Source organism: Emiliania huxleyi (genome assembly GCF_000372725.1).
Source record: "Emiliania huxleyi CCMP1516 unplaced genomic scaffold EMIHUscaffold_34, whole genome shotgun sequence".
Classification (NCBI taxonomy): domain Eukaryota; phylum Haptophyta; order Isochrysidales; family Noelaerhabdaceae; genus Emiliania; species Emiliania huxleyi.
This window is the reverse complement of record NW_005199443.1, coordinates 385,137-404,169: the sequence shown is the minus strand read 5'-3', so window position 1 is coordinate 404,169 and position 19,033 is coordinate 385,137. Positions and strand designations below refer to the sequence as shown.

Sequence of the window (19,033 nt, the reverse complement as noted above, 5' to 3'; positions counted from 1 at the left end):
CCGTCCACTCGGCGGGGTCGCAGCTGCCTCTGCGCGTCCTCGGGAGGGACATTTGTTGCGCGCCGGAGACGAGACTCGACGCCGCTGAGATCGGAGATCAAGCTCTGATCAGCTCTGACAGGTCGCACGTCGCTCCTTTGACGCCGACGTGAGAGACTCACCCGTGCAGATCACATCAGGACACGGTTTCGACGCGCTCGGTACGACGCCTGCGACCCGTCTCGGGTCAGGTGGCACGACGCTGCCTCATCGCGCCTACCAGCGCTGCCATACAGGTTGCCACGACGAGGTCGAGCACGCTTCTATACGCTCGCCGAGCCTTCCTTTCCATCCCATTAGGCAGCCTGGGAACGGTGGCGGTCAGAGGCAAAGCCTAAGAGGGGTGGTGGAACCACATGTCACGGCTACTGCCGGCTCGACGCCACGATAGCCTCCGAAGGCTGACTTTGCGGCACCATCATCGGACGATGTCGACGAGTTGGGTCGCTCTCGCGGTAGCCAGATGACCTCCCATGCTAGTACCATCGGCTAGGGCCGCAGGGAGCGCGGGGGAGGGCGCTGGAAGCAACACGGAGCTCCGTTGGAGACGTTTTCAAGATGAGCGTGTCAGAGTGAAATGGCACTAGCCACTCCACCCGCCATACCGTTTTTCTGGCGGGTCTTATCTGACACGGAATCTCTGCGGGGAGGCGAGGGCCCTAGGGGGTACCCATGCGGGGGGGAGATGGGGTCCCCCAGCCCGCCGCAGGCGCCGATTTTTTTGGCATTTTTTTCTCTGGCGAGGGGGCGCTGGCGGAGGCGTGCCTGTGTTTGGGGCTAACACGCCCGATGGGGTGTAGCGCGGTCGTTTGCGGTGGCAACGGAGTGTGGCGCCACAGCGACGGTGTCGGTGGACTCCCCGGCGGTGCCGGCGGCGGGGCGCCCCCCGCCCGCCGCCCCCGCGCCCCCGGCACATCGCACAAAGCTCTCATAAAGGGCCGGGCCAATCGCGAATCGGCCAGACCGGTCGGGATCGGATGAGGAACCCAAAGCGAAAATAGTCGTTAGCCCTGTAAGCGCCGGTCTCACAATTCCGCTTTCGGCTCATCAGCGGCATTCGCGAGATTGGCCGCGTACTCCTGCGACGCCGGCATGAGTCGCAGCGCCTCCTCGAACGCGGCCCTCGCCTCCGCTCTTCGACCGGGGATCGCCATGCGCACCAGGCCGAGCGCGTTCCAGCCTTTGGGCGCCGCCGGCCGCAGCTCGGCGGCGGCGCGAAAGTGGCGCTCCGCCCCCTCAAAGTCGCCGAGCGCGTGCAGCGCGCTGCCCAAGTTGTGCGACGCGGCGTGGTAGCCCTGCGGCCGCAACGCCAGCGCCGCCTCGAATGCGCCCACCGCCTCGGTGTGCTTGCCGTGCTTGAGCAGGGCGTCGCCAAAGTGCAGCTGGCCGGCCGCATAGTCGGGCCGTGCCTGCAGCGCCGCGCGGAAGCTCTGGAGGGAGGGCGGCAGAAACCACAGGTTCATGGCCGCGTTGAGAGCCGGCAGTCGCTCCGAGGACGCCCCGGGGTCAGCGGCGCTGCGTTGGCTACCATGCTCGTCGCTGCTGCCACCCTCAACGTGCGATTGCACCGCGTGCGACCACCGCGCGGGCAAGAAGAGCGCCTCTCCCGCACGCAGCCGGGCGATGAGTGCGTGCTCGCGGAGCGCGGAGCGCAGCGCCGCATCCGGCGCCGCCGCCGCAGCCTCGTCGTCGTCGTCGTTGTCGTCTGAGGCGAAGACGTCGACCGTGGCGTGGTTCTCAATCGGCGCGTCTCCCGTGGCGTACGTGCCTGAGAAGACGCCGTCGTCAAAGGCGTAGCGCCGCTCAGCATGACGACGCGGCGGAGGACATGGAGTCCGTGGCCACAGAGCGCGTCGTTTGGGTTGTTTGTGCGCTTTGTTTTTCTTTCTTTTTACGTGCGCGCGACGTGAGCGGATCGATGAGCACCACACGGCTCGCCGCGCTCGTGCTGCTGGCGCACGTCGCCTTAGGGTACCCCTAGGGTTCTGAGGGCCGGATTGTTTTAAGGCCTTTTGAGAAATGAGGAGGTTTTGGGGCTCAAATTGTCATTTAAGAGATTGCAGGCACGGGGGGTCCCTCTTTTAATTAAGTCCGTTTAAGAAAATCGGCCTCACCGGCACGCGTCGCTGGGTTCCGCGCCGGTTTCTCCAATACTGCCGTTATTAGGCACAAACCCGCCACTGAAGACACATCTGTAAGTCTGGTGCACTGGCAGGAGCCATACTCGCATAGGGGACGCGTGCCAGCTGACTGTAGCCTCCTTAAGCGTTTAAGACCGTTTAAGGAATCGGCGGCCCAGCAGCTCTTAAAACCTGCCATGGCAGGTTTTAAGCCGTTTAAGCCGCAGGCGCCCCAGAGCCCACCCTTTTAAGCCTAGGGGTACCCTAAGCACGTCGCCGCTGCGAGCCGGCACCACGAGCAGCAGCCTCGCGTCTGGCAGCCGCGCCTCTCAGTTCTTTCTCATATCTGCTGCCGCCGCGACGCAAATTGTGGGCGTCACCACGACGAGCTGTCGCGCGAGTGGGCTCCGCTGGCTGGCTGACGCGTGGACGTCTACGAGCCAGCGCCGCAGGGCACTATGCTGTGTTATGGACGCCAACGACGAGCCCAGCGCCAACCACTCGCACAAAGAACCATGGACAAAGACCGCATGGGCGGGGACTTGCTCCTTTTTAATAATCGAGTCGAGTCGAACTCGGGACCCCCTCGCACACGAAGCGGGCATCATACCACTATGCTGCGTGTTCGAATCATTTTCTGCCAACACGTAGTTCTCTGTATATACTTTCTGCACCCCATTTAAATAACTATACTTTGCAACAAAAGAGGGGGGGGGGGGGGGCAAGCCCTACCGCAGGCCCTCTATTTTGCGCAGCAACACCTTACTCTTAGCGGAGCGGGGATATGTGGGGTGAAGGGACGAGGTACGAGTTCCTTCCGGGGCCCCACGTCTCCCCGTTCCGCGGCCGGCCCTCCGCAGGAGCCCCCGGAGGGAAAAACGCCTCCCCGGCGCAGAGGGGCCGCCGGAGGCACAGCGGTCCTCTCCTACCTTTGCTAGAGCGGGAGGCTATTTTTTGTAAGAATCACACGACATGAAAGAAATTGGATGAATTTCAGGAATCTGAAATTGTTTTTCACAGATCACTCGGCGAGCACAGATTACTCGGAAGCGAACAAATTTTAGGATTGTAGATTAATCGGATCGAACAAATTTTCCTCGCAGATTACTCGGCTCGTTTTCCTTCCCCATTTCAGTCCCGTGCCCAGTGTGTGTGTGTCGTGAGAGGTTTCTTCTAAAAGTCTTTGATGTACTGGCCTTTCGTTAAAAAAATCTCAGCTGATCCGCCCGCCGATCTTGGTACTTGAAGACACATCACACGAAACCCTCCCTCGAACGAGCAGCACACACAGAGCGTTATCTACGCGTCGGCCGCCTCCCGCTCCACCCGCCGCGACGGGCGGATGCGCAAGCCGTCTCCCGCAACCACACGACATCCGCGAGCATCACGAGCTGGACGAGCATCAAAGAGAAGGTTCTCGACCTCAACGACCCGACCGCCTTCCCTGCGTTTGGCAAGAGCGGCGGCGTGGAGAGGTCGGCGGGAATGAGCGGGCCCGAGTAAACTGCGACGGAAAAAATGTAAATTCCCGAATCTGTTTTCGTTCAGTTTACTCGGGCTGGCCCCGAGTAAACTGCGACGGAGAAAATGTCGAAATCTGGTCCCGCGTAATCTGTTTTTTCAGTTTACTCGGAGATCCGAGTGATGTGAAAAACAATTTCAGATTCCGAGTAAACTGAGATTTTTCCAAAGAAATTATCAGAAATTTTTGCCAGGGTGCATCGTGCCTGTGGCTTGCAAGGGAACACACAGGCGTAATATCCCTTGTCAGACCGCGCCCTGGGGTGCTGGGAAGGCGAATGCGATGACGGCGCCTCTTCATACTTGCGCTTGTGCGCAGGCTGGCGCCGAGCTGCTCGAGAAGGAGCAGCTGCGGTCGGCATTCGCTCCCGCGTCGGCGTCCTTCTCTCCGGGCTCGTCTGCCGCAGCCCTCAAGGCGAAGCCGCTGGCTCCTCGTCACGTGGAGAAGGAGATCTGAGTCACGTGGAGAAGGAGATCTCACTGCTCCTCCTCCTACTGCAGGCGAAGCTGCTCGGCGGAGACCTCTTTCTCGTCACGGGCGGGCCAGCGAAGACCATCAAGTTCTACTTTGGCCTCGCGCTCGGTGGCTAGACACTTCCTAGACACTTCCTAGACACTTACTAGACACTTCATAGACTCCATCAAGTTTTACTTTGGCCTCGCGCTCGGTGGCTAGACACTTCCTAGACACTTCCTAGACACTTCCTAGACACTTCATAGACTCCATCAAGTTTTACTTTGGCCTCGCGCTCGGTGGCTAGACACTTCCTAGACACTTCCTAGACACTTCCTACACTCCATCAAGTTCTACTTTGGCCTCGCGCTCGGTGGCTAGACACTTCCTAGACACTTCCTAGACACTTCATAGACACTTCATAGACTCCATCAAGTTTTACTTTGGCCTCGCGCTCGGTGGCTAGACACGTCCTAGACACTTCCTAGACACTTCCTAGACTCCATCAAGCTCTACTTTGGCCTCGCGCTCGGCAACCAGCCGCGCCTCGACACGCGCCGCCGCTCGGTGGCTAGGGAGGCCTCCCTGAGAGCATCCGCCGTGCATGAACAGGCCTGCAGCCGCTGCCTCGCGAAGGGGTGCTACCTCCGCCCGTCAGCCGCCGACGAGGCGCCTGCTCTCTCGGCTCTCCATCTCGGCTCGCTATCTCGGCTCGCTATCTCGGCTCGCTATCTCGGCTCTCCATCTCGGATGCGCCTCGGTTGCGCCTCGGTTGCGCCTAGGCTCCCTCTCGGCCCTCTCCCGGCCAGCCCTTGGCTAACCTCTCCCCGCCCCGACTCGACGAGGCGCTGCGCCTGCCTCCGCTGCTGCCGCCCTGCTCTCTCCTCGCGTGGAGATGCGAGGGTCGCCCCCCCTTGCCCCACCACTTTGTGTGTGTGGAGACGTTTACCTTACCTTACCTTACCTCTCCTCGCGGGGCGGACGATCGTCCCGGCGGCTGCTCGACCGGGCGGGCGGGCAAGCTGCTGTGAAGAGCGTCTCATCTCAATCCTCTCGCCCGTGAGCAGGTCGGAGACGACGGGTGGGTGGCCAACTGTGCGCCGCTCCTCGCCGCCGCGGGCGCCGACGCACGCGGTCGCCGCCGCAGTCCCTACCCCAGCATTCATCGCCGGCGCTTCTTGTTCGCTGCAGGCGCCGACGTGCAGACAGAGCTTCTGCGCGTCCACCACTCGGCCAGCGGCGCCGCCGCCGCTCCGTGCGCCGCGGCGGACGCATCTTCGGCGAGGCGGCTCCGCCCTTCACACGTCTGGCTGCTGGACAGGTGCGTCGTGATTGCAGACACGCTCGAGGAGGCGGCGCCGCTGTTTGCGCGAGCGCGCGCGCGGCGGTTGCCGGTCGCCGATCTGCGCTGGCTCAAGACGATGCTGATGCGGCAGAGGTACCGCGACCCCCGGCCGGCGCCGGCATGAGTTTCGAGCGCTCATACGGACGACTGCCGCGGAAGATACCGTATAGAGGGGCGGAAGGACGGGTCTGTTTACTGTACGTCTACGTTTGTTACCGGCGCCTCTTTTTGTACTACAGTCGCTCTAATCTGCGTATAGCGACCTGAGGAACGGCGCTCGCATGCACCGCATGGCACAATATATCACACACACTCTGCGGAACGCCTCAGAAAGCTTGCACGCCAGGTTGACAGCTTGATGTGGCGCCGAAGGAGGCCAACCAGCATGCCTGTGATAGGCACTGCCGATGCGTAAGCAAATGCACTACAGTACATTCCGGCGAGAACAGTCAAGAGTTGCGCAAACGCCAACATAATGCCGGCGATGAATAGGACGACCGGTAGCTGCATGGTTGTCCGCTGCTCGTCGAGGAAGCCCAGCAGCAGCTCCGAGGTGGAGAGAAACTTGATGGAGTTGTCGAGCATCACGCACTCTATCACAGACGCCGTGAATGCGCACACGCCGAGCACGCCCAGAAAGCCGCCCAAGCGCCCGCTCCAGCTGTCCAAGTCCAGAGCGTCGACTGGTGTCACCAGCGCAGTGAACGAGAACGCACCCAGCAGTGCTGAAACGATAGCCATGTTGCCAAAGTATCCGCCCATCTGATCGACAGTTCTGTCAAGGCCAGATTCGACGAACACTTTGAACCAGCCAGCTTTGGAACCTTTGAAGCGGGCGGCCTGTGACGCACGCTCGTCACGCGAGGGAAAAGTGTTGGCCTCATCAGTCATTAGCAGCGAAGAATTAGTACGTGGTGACGCAATGAGGGGTGTTGCGCGCGGCAGGGCTGACGGCAGCGACGGGGCGGCAGTGAGCGAGGGAGACGCCACACGAACTGAAGCAAAATCAGGGAAGGGAGACGCTGAAGCGTGCCTCAATTGCGATCGATCGACTTCGCTTGGGCCGCCCTTGGGTCTTTCCTGCTTCAGCGCCGGCTCGTGCGACCTTGGGCTCGCTAACCTCTTTCGCGGCATGGGCGGTGTGAACTCGGTCGTCGAGAAAGAGAAGCTGGCGTGGGCAAAGGACCACGACCTGAACACCGACCACGACGAGCGCGAGAAACTGCTGCCGCTGCTCGACAACTTTCCCATCGGCTCCGAGATTCAGCTTTGCTGGCAGCTGAAGCAAGCCGGAGGTGGCTTCATCGAGTACGAGCACTTCTTCATCTCAAACAAAAAGTGGATCCTCGAGTTCGGAAGCGGCGATCCGATGAATAACACCGTCACCGTCCACGGCAATTCCCGCAAGAACTACTGCACCAAGGAGAACAAGGTGCTCGTGGACAAGGGCGTGCGCGACCGCATGGCACACGTCCTCGGCATGACCAACTACTCGCTCCTGCTGCGAAACTGCGAGCACGTCGTCAACTATGTCGCCTACGGCCGGTGGACGAGCATGCAGACTGTCGGGCAGGGGCACATCTCCTCTGCTCTGATCGACTACATGACTGACCAGAGCCACCGGTCCATTCGCAACACGCTTCCGAAGCAGCTGCAAGTCAACGACCGCGGCATCGCACAGCCACCGCTCTATCCCGGCGTGTCGCCGATCGTGGCGTACTCGCGGTCAGAGCAGTCTATCCAGATCGGCGACGATTCGGCGTACAACGTCCTCGTCATGGGCCCGACGGGCGCTGGCAAGTCGAGCATCATCAACCTTTTCTTCAACAAAAAGATCTGCGAGTCCGAGGACTCCGTGGACTCGGTCACGAGGAACATCGAGTTCCACGTCGGCCGTGGCGAGTGCGTAGTCAACGGAGTGCGCGGCGTCCACGACATCAACCTCATCGACAGCATCGGCTTCTGTGACTCGGAGCTCTCTAGCAAGGATGTTGTCGCGTTGCTCAAGCAGCAGGTTCTGGGAAACGTGGGACGCATCCATAAGGTGTTGGTGGTGACTTCGGGCCGCATTCGCAAGGAGGAGGAGGAGTCCATCAAGCAGATGCTGAAGTGGCTAGGGTATGATCCCTGGTGGGACAAGGAGACCAATTTCTCATTCATCTTCGTCTACACCAAGACCGACGGGCAGTCCGATGAGCAGAAGCAACGCAACCTGCTCAAGATGTGCGAGAGGCTGGACATACGGACAACCGCCCTCGTTAACACCGCCACCAACGAGCAAGAGATGAAGTTCATGGCAGTGGCCTTTCCTCCGACGGCGCCCTTTCGCGAAATCGAGAACGACTACAAGTGGCTGCAGAAGGTGATCTTCACCACGGACGCTGTCACACAGCCCATTCCGGTGCAACGGTCGATGTGCGCAATCATGTGAAGGCACCCCGCACGCTGCGACCCTGCTTACGGCCCGCCGAAGCGTTTGGGGTCTTTAGAGCATGCGCGGGCTGTCGGACGCTCCCTTGGGGGGTGGGGGGGGGGGAGCGTCCGGACTGTCTGCCGCGACCCTGCTGAGGGCCCGCCATAACTTTCTGCTCGGCGGGCTAAGTCGCGCATTATTGGGGCGGGGCAGGGACCGGGCGGGAGAACCGGGCGCGCCGCCGCCGCGCGCCGGGGTCTCGAGCGCGTCGAGGCCGGGGAGCGGGGTGTGGGGTCGGAGCGTCGTTCCGAATTGGCGGGACGATATTTGGCATGGACATGTTGTTTTGATGGGACTAACACTTGTTCTCGAGGCTCTAGCCTCCACCTCACACGAAGCCTACGAAAGGTGGAAAGGCAGATCGAGGCGGAGGGAGAAGGGCGGATGCCGAGAACGGAGAAGGCCCTCCCTCTACCGCAGCCGCTTGGACTCCCCGGGGTCAGCCGCCGAACAGGGTTTGCAGCTCGCCGTCGGTCAGCCTCGGGCCGCCTCGCCGCCGCCCCCCGCCCGCTCCCGGCCCGCCCTCGTCCTCGTCGCCGAGGGTGGCGGCCGCGATCTGGCGCTTCTTCTCCTGCAGCGCGAGGACCCGCTCCTCGACTGTGCCGGTGATCGAGAGGCGGACGACCCGGACAGGGCGGTGCTGGCCGATCCGGTGGGCGCGGTCGACTGCCTGCGGGGGGGAGAGGGCGGGGAGAAAGCGGGGAGAGAGTGGGGAGAGAGCGGGGGAGAGAGTGGGGAGAGAGCGGGGAGAGAGTGGGGAGAGAGCGGGGGAGAGAGCGGGGGAGAGAGTGGGGAGAGCGGGGCGGGCGAGAGAGGCTGGTCGATCCCTAACGAGACGCCGTAGTCGAGTTGCCGTAGAGGCGTGGTTGGTGTGTGTGCGGTGCGCCGATGCAGAGCGGGGGAGCGGCGCGCCTGCTCCTCTGCGAACGGGTTCCACCACGGCTCGCACAGCACCACCGTGGTCGCCTAGGCCAGGTTGGGGGAGATGTGAGGGAGATATGGGGGAGATATGGGGGGAGATATGGTCGCCTCGGTCAGGTTGAGCTAATTAACAGCTAATTAATAGTTAATCAATAGCTAATTAGCAGTTAATTCATGGTCGCCTCGGTCAGGTTGAGCTCGACACCGCACTTGAGCGACATGAGCAGCACCTGCAGAAGACAGGCACCCGCGAGGGGTCAGGGACGGCTCCAAGCCCCCGCCGCGCTCGAGCGACAATAGCAGGCACCGGCGGGCCACCCGGCGCACGAAACGAGTCGATCTGCCGCTCGCGCTCCGCCATCGACTGGCCGCAGAGCGACGGCGCCGACACGAGAGACTTATAAGGGTAGAGACAACGCGACTGTCTCTGTGCGATTTCGGGCCCGGGGTTGTGCGTTTATGTGAACAACGCACCTGGTGGCCCGCCCACAACAACCCCTGGCAATTGCGACTCGCCGCTTTCCTTCCGCTGTGATTTGTGTGAGCTCTGTGCCTTTATCTGCTAACAACGAAATAAAAACGCACCTGGATTCGGGACAGCTCTAGTCATCAACCCTCGTCCACGATGATTCAACGCGCGGTCCATCCGCGTGCGTCCATTCGGACCGCCGCCCGCTGATGAGGTCGGGACCGGAGGCGGAGGCGCAGGAGACGGCCGGCGCAAGTCGGCTGCCCCTCCTGCGCGGATTTCTTTTCGTTGCCCTCCTCCTCGCCTCGGCACTGGCCTTGGCCGCAGGCACCCCCATGCGCTCATATACGCTGCCAGTGTTAGCGCGGGGCGACTGTCGCCTAACATCTTCCCTCCTCAGGCGGCGCGACGCCTGGAGGCCTGTTGCTCGGCAGCTCTTCCCCTTTCGAGAAGCAGTCTCGTGCTGCGGAAACGGGGAAGGTGTCCGGCAATAGTCTCCAAATATAACAGTGGCGAGGCAAACGAGGAGAGCGTCACTACCCTCTCTACCCTCGCTCTTGCACACCCGGACCACAGGCAGCTGCTATGACCGCGGCGAACAAGGCGGCGCCCAGGAGCAGCCGAGAGGCATGTCGCGCCCCCGCCTCTCAGCCTGCGTGCCGCTATCCCTCTCGCTCATTCGTTCGTTCGTTCCGACCTTTCATTCAGGCGAAGAAGCAGGCGAGGGCGAGGGCCATACGAGCCAAACGCGGCTGCGGCTGGTTGGCCGAGTATTTGAGTTCCTGCTAGCGCGCAACGGCGCGATGAACCGCGAAGCGCGAAGGCGGGGGCGGCATTATAGAGGGAGAGAGACGAGACTCGGCTAGAACGGAACCGCTCACGTCGTGTCACGAGCCCACGCGCCACGGGGATCGAAGTGGCCCGAGGCCGAGGGGCAGCTGCGCCAGGGGAAACAATCTCAAAGATTCGCCCTCGAGCCCTCGCGCAGCACATAGAAGCACAATGGCAGAAAAAGCATGTATAAAGTGCAAAAGTCGGTTCCGATTCAGACACAGAGCACCAGAGCAGTCAGCACTGCACTGTGGACCGCCCGCAGGCAGAAACGCGCACATATTATGAGAGACCCGACCCCGAGATGCAAGGCGATAGAGATGAAACGGCACAGCTCGCTCAAAGCAGCACGGCAGCAATATTTCCGAGCCGGGCGCGGCGGCACTTTGACAGAGGCGGAGAGGGGGAGGGCAGAGCCGCTGCTTGGCTCGCGGGGAGGGTGCTGAGCTATGCGACCGGCAGAGCAGAGACGAGACGAGAGGACGATGCGTGGCGGCTCGGAGAGCAGAAGAAGCGAGGGCGAGACCGCGCGGGAGAAGCGACGGCTCCGTCGAGACTGGCTCAGGCGAGGGCTCCGTTGAGCGCCTGTGGCCGGCCGGCAGGGGTGGGGGTTTGGGTCCTGGGATCGGGGTTTGGGTTTGGGTGTGGGCTTTTGGTTTCTGGTGTGCATGTGCGCTTGCGTTTGGGGTTTGGGATCGGGGTTGGGGTTGGGGTTTGGGTAGGGGATCGGGGCTTGGGATCGGGGTTTGGGTCTAGGTAGGGACTGGTGCGGGTTCGGGGGCTGGGTGCAGTGCATGCACCCAGAGCCAAGAGAGGCGAGGCCCCGCCACTAAGGCCGCAGGGCGGGGAGCCGCCCTTCTCTCCATGGGAGGGGGGGGGGGGGGGGTGTGCGGCCAGATACCTGAGGGGGGGCGGGGGGGTGTCCAGCGAGATACGTGAGGGGGGGCGGGGGGGTGCAGCGAGATACGGGAGGGGGGGAGGGGGGGGGGAAGTGTCCAGGAAGTGACTAGCATGGCCCCGCCTGCGCGATCCGCTGCAGGATCGCCTTGAAGCCTGGGTCGTCGCGCGCGCCTAACACCGCACCACCCACGGAGCCCTGAGCCCACGCCGGATTCGACCCCTCTGGAGGTATGGGAGTAGGCGGGGTCGTCGTCGCGCACCGAACTTTTCCACGGCCGCCATCACCTGCTCGACAGTCAGCCGAGATGAGCCGAGGTGAGCCGAGATGTGCCGAGATGAGCCGAGATGAGCCGAGATGAGCCGAGATGAGCCGAGATGAGCCGAGATGAGCCGAGATGAGCCGATATGAGCCGAGATGAGCCGAGATGAGCCGAGACGAGCCGAGATGTGCCGAGATGAGCCGAGGTGAGCCGAGATGTGCCGAGATGAGCCGAGATGTGCCGAGATGAGCCGAGATGAGCCGAGATGAGCCGAGACGAGCCGAGACGAGCCGAGATGAGCCGAGACGAGCCGAGATGAGCCGAGATGAGCCGAGATGAGCCGAGATGAGCCGAGATGAGCCGAGATGAGCCGAGATGAGCCGAGATGAGCCGAGATGAGCCGAGACGAGCCGAGACGAGCCGTGCCGAGCCGAGATGAGCCGAGATGAGCCGAGATGAGCCGAGATCGAACCGAGATCGAGCCGAGATGTGCCGAGATGAGCCGAGATGTGCCGAGATCAGCCGCCATCACCTGCTCGTCGGTCACGCCGTACTTTGCATGCACCTGCGCGGAGATGCGGCCCTGCACCGCCGCCAGCGCACGCGGGTCGACTTGGACCTGCGTGTGGCATGAGATAGCCGAGATCTGGCCGAGATCTAGCCGAGATCAGCGCCCGCGGGTCGCTTTGACCTGCGTGCCGGACTGCCGCTGCCGCGCCGCCGCCTAGTTGAAGCGTCTCGGGAGCGTCTCGGAACTCGGAAGTATCTCAGAAGCGTCTCGGAAGTGTCTCGGAAACGTCTCGGAAACGTCTCGGAAGCGTCTCGGAAGTGTCTCGGAAGCGTCTCGGAAGTGTCTCGGAAACGTCTCGGAACTGTCTTTGCGCCTCCTTGATCGGCAGCAGCTCCTTCTCCAGAAGAACCTGCTCCCCCACACACCTCGCTCTGTGACAACAATCCCGCGCGTCTGGCGCATCTCGCATCTCGGCTGTATCTCCTCGGCTGCCCCTCGGCTGCCTCTCGGCTGCCTCTCGGCTGCCTCTCGGCTGCCTCTCGGCTGCCTCTCGGCGACATCTCGGCTATCTCTCGGCTATCTCTCGGCGACATCTCGGCGACATCTCGGCGACATCTCGGCTGCCCCTCGGCGACATCTCGGCTGCGTCTCACCGCGTTGTACGTCATCACCTCCTTGAGCCGGTCTCGAGTAAGCGACTCGGGCAGCGGCGCAACCTGGCAGGACCGCGAGAGATGGCCGGGAGATGGCCGGGAGATGGCCAAGAGATGGCCGAGGGGCAGCCGAGGGGCAGCCGAGAGAGCAGCCGAGGGGCAGCCGAGAGAGTAGCCGAGGAGACAGCCGAGAGACAGCCGAGAGACAGCCGAGGAGGCAGCCGAGGAGGCAGCCGAGAGGCAGCCGAGGTAGCCGAGAGGTAGCCGAGAGGTAGCCGAGAGGCAGCCGAGAGGCAGCCGAGAGGCAGCCGAGGAGGTAGCCGAGAGGCAGCCGAGAGGCAGCCGAGAGCGAATTCCGCGCCTCCTCTATCCGCGCCCGCCCGCTCCCCCCCTGCCCCGCGCTGCTGCGCCCGCGACCGCCGCCGCTCGCCCGCGCGCGCGCGCCGCCGCCGCCGCCGCGGCCGCCGCCGCCGCCGCCGCCGCCGTTCGCCTCTGCCGAGAGGCGCATCCCCTGGATCGCGGCCTGGACCTGCGGGCGGTGTGGTGGTGCGGTATGGTGACAGTTGGTGACAGTAGATTGATTAGTAATAGAGAGTATTAAACTATGGCATAGGACAGGACCTGAGGGCGGTATGGTGGTGCAGTATGGTGACAGTTGGTGACAGTTAGACTGATTAGTAATAGAGAGTATTGAACTATGGCATGGGACAGGACCTGAGGGCGGTATGGTGGTGCGGTATGGTGACAGTGTAGTCAGTAGATTAGTCATAGTAGAGTATCAAACTATAGCATGGTGCAGGACCTACTGCAGGCAGGCAGTATGGAACAGTGAGTGTGTGGAGTAGAGTACAGCATAGCACAGGGTCGTGTAGTGTGGGCGGACCTGCGGGTCGGCCTGGTGCAGCTTGAAGCTGGCGTCCATGGCCTGCGGTCGTCCATGCAATTCGTTGTTAAGCATGACTAGCTCGACTAGCTCGAAGCTGGCGTCCGCTGGCCTTTCAGGCAGCGGCGGGGAGCGGCCGAAGACGACAACTCACGGCGGGAGGAGCGGGCGCGTGTGGCGCTGGCGCCTGCTGCTGGCGAGGCTACGAGAGAGTGCTACCGCCGCTGGTGCTGGCGAGGGGGCTGCCAGCTGCTGCCACTGTCGCGTCGCATCTACCCGTGGCCTTTTCCGAGACGCCGTACTGTCCGCGGATGGCGCCTAGGAAAAAGAAAACAACAACGTGGAGGCTAAGGAAAAAGAAAAAACACTGCGGCGTGCTGCCGATGGATTGCGCCTAGGAAAAGAAAAACACCCGCTGAGGAAAAAGAAAAAAACGCGCGCGCGTACTGCCCGCGGATCGGCGCCGATCAGCTGCTCGAGGGAGTGCTCGAAGTTCTGCTGGAAGAGCATCGAGGCCTGCGAATCGGGAGGAGGAGGTTGTGGATGGGGAATGGTGTGAAGGGGAGAGGTGTGAAGAGGCATCAGTGTGGAGGGAAGGGGCAAATCCATTTATTAATTGAGAATTAATTGACGCCTGCTCGTCGGAGAGATTGCGCGACTGTTTGATAATAATTAATAATAATTGAGAATGATTGAGACTTATAGTTGGCGCCTGCTCGTCGGAGAGATTGCGCGACTGTATGATAATAATGAATAATCATTGAGAATGATTGAGACTTAGTTGGCGCCTGCTCGTCGGAGAGATTGCGCGACTCTTTGATAATCATGAATAATAATTGAGAATGATTGAGACTTAGTTGGCGCCTGCTCGTCGGAGAGATTGCGCGACTCTTTGATAATCATTAATAATAATTGAGAATGATTGAGACTTAGTTGGCGCCTGCTCGTCGGAGAGATTGCGCGACCGTTTGATAATAATGAATAATAATTGAGAATGATTGAGACTTAGTTTGCGCCTGCTCGTCGGAGAGATTGCGCGACTGTTTGATAATAATTAATAATAATTGAGAATGATTGAGAATTAATTGACGCCTGCTCGTCGGAGAGATTGCGCGACTGTTTGATAATCATTAATAATAATTGAGAATGATTGAGACTTAGTGGGCGCCTGCTCGTCGGAGAGATTGCGCGACTCTTTGATCTTGCCAACCTCGACGCGGATCCGCTGGATGACCGACTGGGGGCGCGGGGCGAGGGGGCGGGGGCGGGGGCGGGGGTGGGGGTTGGGGCGGCGGCGGGGGCGGGGGGGGGGGGGGGGCAATGTCTGTCTCTTTGCCACATTTGCACGCGAGGGCTGAGGGGGTGTGGGTAGGGCGGCGTCGGCGAGAAGAGAGGGGGCAGCGGAGGGCGGACGGCGAAGGCGGCAGGGAGGGGGGCGGACTCGGCGGGGCCACGCCGCGGAGGGCGGCGGAAGCGGAACAGGGGCTGCGAGCAGGCGGTGGGCGGTGGCGGGCAGGCTGTCGGCGCGCCTTGCTGTGCTCCGCCGCCTTGTGCAGGATCTGCAGCAGCAGCTCCTTGGCGATGGGCTGGTCGCGCTCCGCAGCAGCGCGCTTCTTCGCCTTCCGCCGCGCCTGCGCCACCACGCCCGGATCAGCCGCTGCGTTCGCCAAACCGCCGCCGGCGCTTGGAGGCGCGCGCGTGGCTGGCAGGCGGGCGAGGGGGGCTTGGCTCTGACGCGCCTCGTGCAGCAGCACGTACACCGTCCCCAACGTCACTACCCCGACGCCAAGAGCGAGGTTTTGGCCGAGTCCCATGCTTTGTCGCGCTACTTGCGAGAATCGCGCGCCTGAAAAAAGAATTCTTGACGCGCCTCTCAAACACACTGGCACGACAAGGGCGCGGACTGGCGCGGACTGGCACACACACAGAAAAGAATTCAAAAATCACGCGTGTGCAGAAAAGAATTTAAACACACATAGGTGCGAACTGGCGCGTGCTAGTCTCAAAAAAGAATTCAAAATGCCGCCCGTGATTGCATGCACGCTGCCCGCACTCACGGACAACAACAAATGTCTCTCTCACGGACCCCATACCCGAAAGAAAGAGAGGGGCGCTCGCGGGAGAGGTGACGAGTGAACTACAGGTCGCTCACAATCGCCAGCGCGCCGCCCTAGATGCGTGGATAGGCGTAATCGCAGTGGCACGCGTTGTCACACGCAATCCTTTCTGTTTACTTCGCTTCCTCCGCGTTCCGTCTCCTTCCCCTCGTAGCGTTGCGCCCTCGCGGTAGGCATGCCGCTCGCCGCCCGGCCGTCCCGGTCGCCCTCGACGGTGCGCAACGGCGCCGCGCCGGCGGGCCGCGACCCCGCCCCGGTTTCGAGGCGGCTCGCGATGAGCGGTGTCTCGCTTGCTGCTGGTGCGGAGGGCGAGGAGGCGTGCACGCAGCGAGTTCTCCGAACCGCACAGCCGCAGGCGCCGACGCACGCAGCCCCGCTCCCGCACGCCTCGCCGCCGCCGCATGCTCGCGAGGCACCGCTTGCTGCCACGTGGGGCGCCGAGACGCCGATGGTGGACGGCGCGTTGCCATTGCCTGGCTTGCTCGGGAGGGACCACGAGCTTGACTTCCCGCGGAAGCACGAAGGGAGCATCGCCAGGGACTACGACGCGAGGCCAGAGGGACAGGGCGATTGGCGGCTTCCTCCAGACTCCGCCGCGGCGCCCAACGACGAGGTCTCCTCACTCCTGCCGCCGCGTCCGAGGCAGTTCTCCGCCCCGCAGGGTGCGGTTGCCGGCGAGGCCGTACCTGCCACGGGCCACGGTATCGCCGGAGGGGCTTCTCCCTTTGAGTCGCTGCAAGACTACTCGCGATCAAGCTCCCCTGCTGGCCTAGCTGGCTACGGTGGCAACGGTGGCGGCGTTGCTGCAAGGCCCGTGCAGCACACGTCGCTAGGCGAGTGGGCCGCGGCTCTTGACGCCGCGGGCAGCCACGGGCAGTCTCGCGTAAGCTCTGGCAATCTTGGGGAGTGGGCCGCGGCGCTCGACTCGGGCGAAGCTCTCGGCATGCCTGTGGGCGGCAGGGCGGCGCGTGAGGTTCCGCTGACGTCTCGGCGCAGGCGAGTCGCGAGCCCTTCCGTCGCCCTCGACGAGACGCCCGTCCATTTCCACGAGCCGCGGCGGCGCGGCGCGGCGTCCGGCACGCGGAGACAGGACAGCCTCGACACGCGCTCCTCTTCCGAGAGGCTCGAGCGACTCCTCGCGACGGCAGAGCGGCGTGCTGCTGTCGAGACGGGCAGGGCGCCTTTTGGACCTCGCCGACCTCTAAGCGCTGGTCAGAGATGAGTGCTGTCTGGTGCGTGTGTGTGTGTGGTGTCTGACTGTCACTGTTCCGTGTAACCTGTTCATTCTTTGATGTGCGTGTGTGTGAGTCGCGTCAGTAACAGACAGCGGGTGTTTACACTCGACACTATCATCTATCAACATGTCGAACTTGGTTAGCCGTAACTTGCGTTTTTCAATTGTGTGACGTGTGACATACATGTGCATGCACATGCACATGCACATGCACATGTGCATGTGCGGGGTGCGGCATGGGGAGCTCGCGGGGCGGACGCAGCACCACCACCAGCGCAGGGCCAGCCTCACCCCCAGGCCCCCAGCACACCGAGCGCACGCACGCGCTCTCGGGGAGGGGCAGCGTAAATAGTGAGTACGAAATGGACAGGGCTGACACTTCTCATCAGTAAGTGAGTTAAGTGACTCCTAAGTCGATGCCACGCCCTCACTCCAGACCATGGGAACCGGCGAAGCTTCATGCGCAAGACCGCCGAAACACGTACTTTAGGGTGTGCAGAGTGTGAGGGGGCAGCAGCCGCGCTCAACCTCACGGGAAGACCCCTACGACACCTCACGGGCACGATGGAGGTGCGCCCAGCCCCGGCATTCCTTCGGGCAGCATCTCGACCTGTTCGCAACCACACGCTGTGAGGAGACTTGCCCTTGCAACTCCTCGCCGCGCGGGCTGGGCCTCCGCCTGCAGCGGCGTCAGGTCAACCTCCGGCACCTCGAGCTCCACGCCAGCCTGTTCACACCCCCACCCCAGCTGTGAACGAGGCCTCACACACCTCTGACCGTCTCACCCGCGCCCCCCCGCCCCCGCCTCCAGCTGCGCCACGGCCGCAATCGCGTCGAGCGCTATCGGGGCGGGAAAGAGCGGCGCGCCGAGAAGCGGCACCGGCAGCGCCGCCGTCGCACCCGCCGCCATCGCACCCGCTGCCGCCGCCGCCGCCGCCGCTGCTGCGAGTTGCTGTGGTTGCGGCTGCGGCGGCTGCGCAAGCGGCGGCTGCGGGGTGGGCAGCCGCTGCGGCGGCGGCGGCGGCTGGAGCTGCGGCAGCAGCGACGCCTGCAGCGGCTGCATCTGCGGTTGCTGCATCGTCTGCTGCGGCTGCGGCTGCGGCTGCTGCGGTGTCAGCGCCTGCTGTTGTGTCTGCTGCGGCTGCGGCGGCTGCGGGAGAGAGGAGGAGGAGGTGGTGGCTCCGCCGTGCGGGGGCGACATGCCGCCGATGCCGCGCCCCTTGAGCTTCAAGACGATGCCTGCGCACAAGTGTCGTCTTCTGAGGGGCTAGCCTCGCCCCGCTGCCTCGCCGTCGGAGAGGTCGTGAGGAGGCTCGCGATGCGGAAGGGCTGAGCGAACCATCTCGGCTACACGTCGGCTACGTCGGCTGCACCTCGGTCACACCTCAGTCGCATCTCGGCTACACGTCGGCTGCACTCGGTCACACCTCGGCTACAGCCACTTCTCGGCTACACATCGGCTGCACCTCGGCTGCATCTCGGCTACATCTCGGCTACACGTCGGCTGCACCTCGGCTGCATCTCGGCTACATCTCGGCTACACGTCGGCTGCACTCGGTCACACCTCGGCTACAGCCACTTCTCGGCTACACATCGGCTACACGTCGGCTACACGTCGGCTACACGTCGGCTGCACCTCGGCTGCATCTCGGCTACATCCACTTCTCGGCTACAGCCGCCGCCTTCGATGCCGGCGAGGATCAGCGAGCGCTGCTCTCGCAGCGTGGCGCGGTGCTGCGCGACGCGCTGGTTGAGCGACGCGATCTGGGGGAGGGAGGTTGCGGGGTGAGGCGGCGGCGTGGGGGAGGGCACCCCCCCCCCCCCTCCCCTGTCCCACTATCTCCGGCCGCAAGTGGACGGGCGGAGAGCAGCAGGGCGCACTCGCTGTACTACATGGTTACTGGCAGGCTGGTTCGCTGGCGGTGGGCAGCCCGCCTGCTCTTGCAGCTCCGACGGCGACACTGGCCGCGAGCTCGCCGGGTCGGACGGCGTCTGGTCCGACGGCGTCTCGACCTAAGAAAAGAAAAACACTGGGTCAGAAGAGACTGCGCGGGTCGGACGGCGTCTGGTCCGACGGCGTGTGGACCTAAGAAACAAGGAAAAGAGACGGCCGGTCAACAGAGACTGCGCGGGTCGGACGGCGTCTGGTCCGACGGCGTGTGGGACCGGCGATCGGTCAGACGGCGCGCGGTGCGTGGAGCACCTGATGAATGAATAGTCGGGCCTGATTCACTATGAATTAACTATTAATTAGGCGCGCGGTGCGTGGAGCACATCGTCGAGCAAGACGAGACGCCGGCCT

General features: G+C 62.9%; 4 protein-coding genes across 4 annotated transcripts; 1 reads left to right on the top strand and 3 right to left on the bottom strand.

Moving 5' to 3' along the window:
• Window positions 1-1,064: 1,064 nt before the first annotated feature.
• EMIHUDRAFT_208035 (Tetratricopeptide TPR_2 repeat protein) lies at window positions 1,065-1,502 on the bottom strand (the record flags this gene model as incomplete). Its single annotated transcript, XM_005773347.1, has 1 exon — window positions 1,065-1,502. The coding sequence occupies one exon, from the start codon at window positions 1,500-1,502 to the stop codon at window positions 1,065-1,067; it is 438 nt and encodes a 145-aa protein (XP_005773404.1).
• Window positions 1,503-6,401: 4,899 nt separating this feature from the next.
• On the top strand, window positions 6,402-7,910 carry EMIHUDRAFT_208032 (hypothetical protein; the record flags this gene model as incomplete). The annotated part of the gene is made up of 1 exon (XM_005773346.1): window positions 6,402-7,910. The coding sequence occupies one exon, from the start codon at window positions 6,402-6,404 to the stop codon at window positions 7,908-7,910; it is 1,509 nt and encodes a 502-aa protein (XP_005773403.1).
• Window positions 7,911-8,475: 565 nt separating this feature from the next.
• Window positions 8,476-8,625, bottom strand: EMIHUDRAFT_59904 (helicase-like transcription factor SNF2; the record flags this gene model as incomplete). Its single annotated transcript, XM_005773345.1, has 1 exon — window positions 8,476-8,625. A coding segment is annotated over one exon (150 nt), but the record flags the coding sequence as incomplete, so codon positions are not given.
• Window positions 8,626-11,338: 2,713 nt separating this feature from the next.
• EMIHUDRAFT_435775 (hypothetical protein) lies at window positions 11,339-15,214 on the bottom strand (the record flags this gene model as incomplete). Its single annotated transcript, XM_005773344.1, has 12 exons — window positions 11,339-11,348; window positions 11,856-11,952; window positions 12,025-12,057; window positions 12,218-12,253; window positions 12,498-12,560; window positions 12,859-13,026; window positions 13,381-13,422; window positions 13,664-13,698; window positions 13,845-13,896; window positions 14,549-14,617; window positions 14,910-15,011; window positions 15,120-15,214. Coding segments are annotated over 12 exons (802 nt in total), but the record flags the coding sequence as incomplete, so codon positions are not given.
• Between the last annotated feature and the right edge of the window lie 3,819 nt (window positions 15,215-19,033).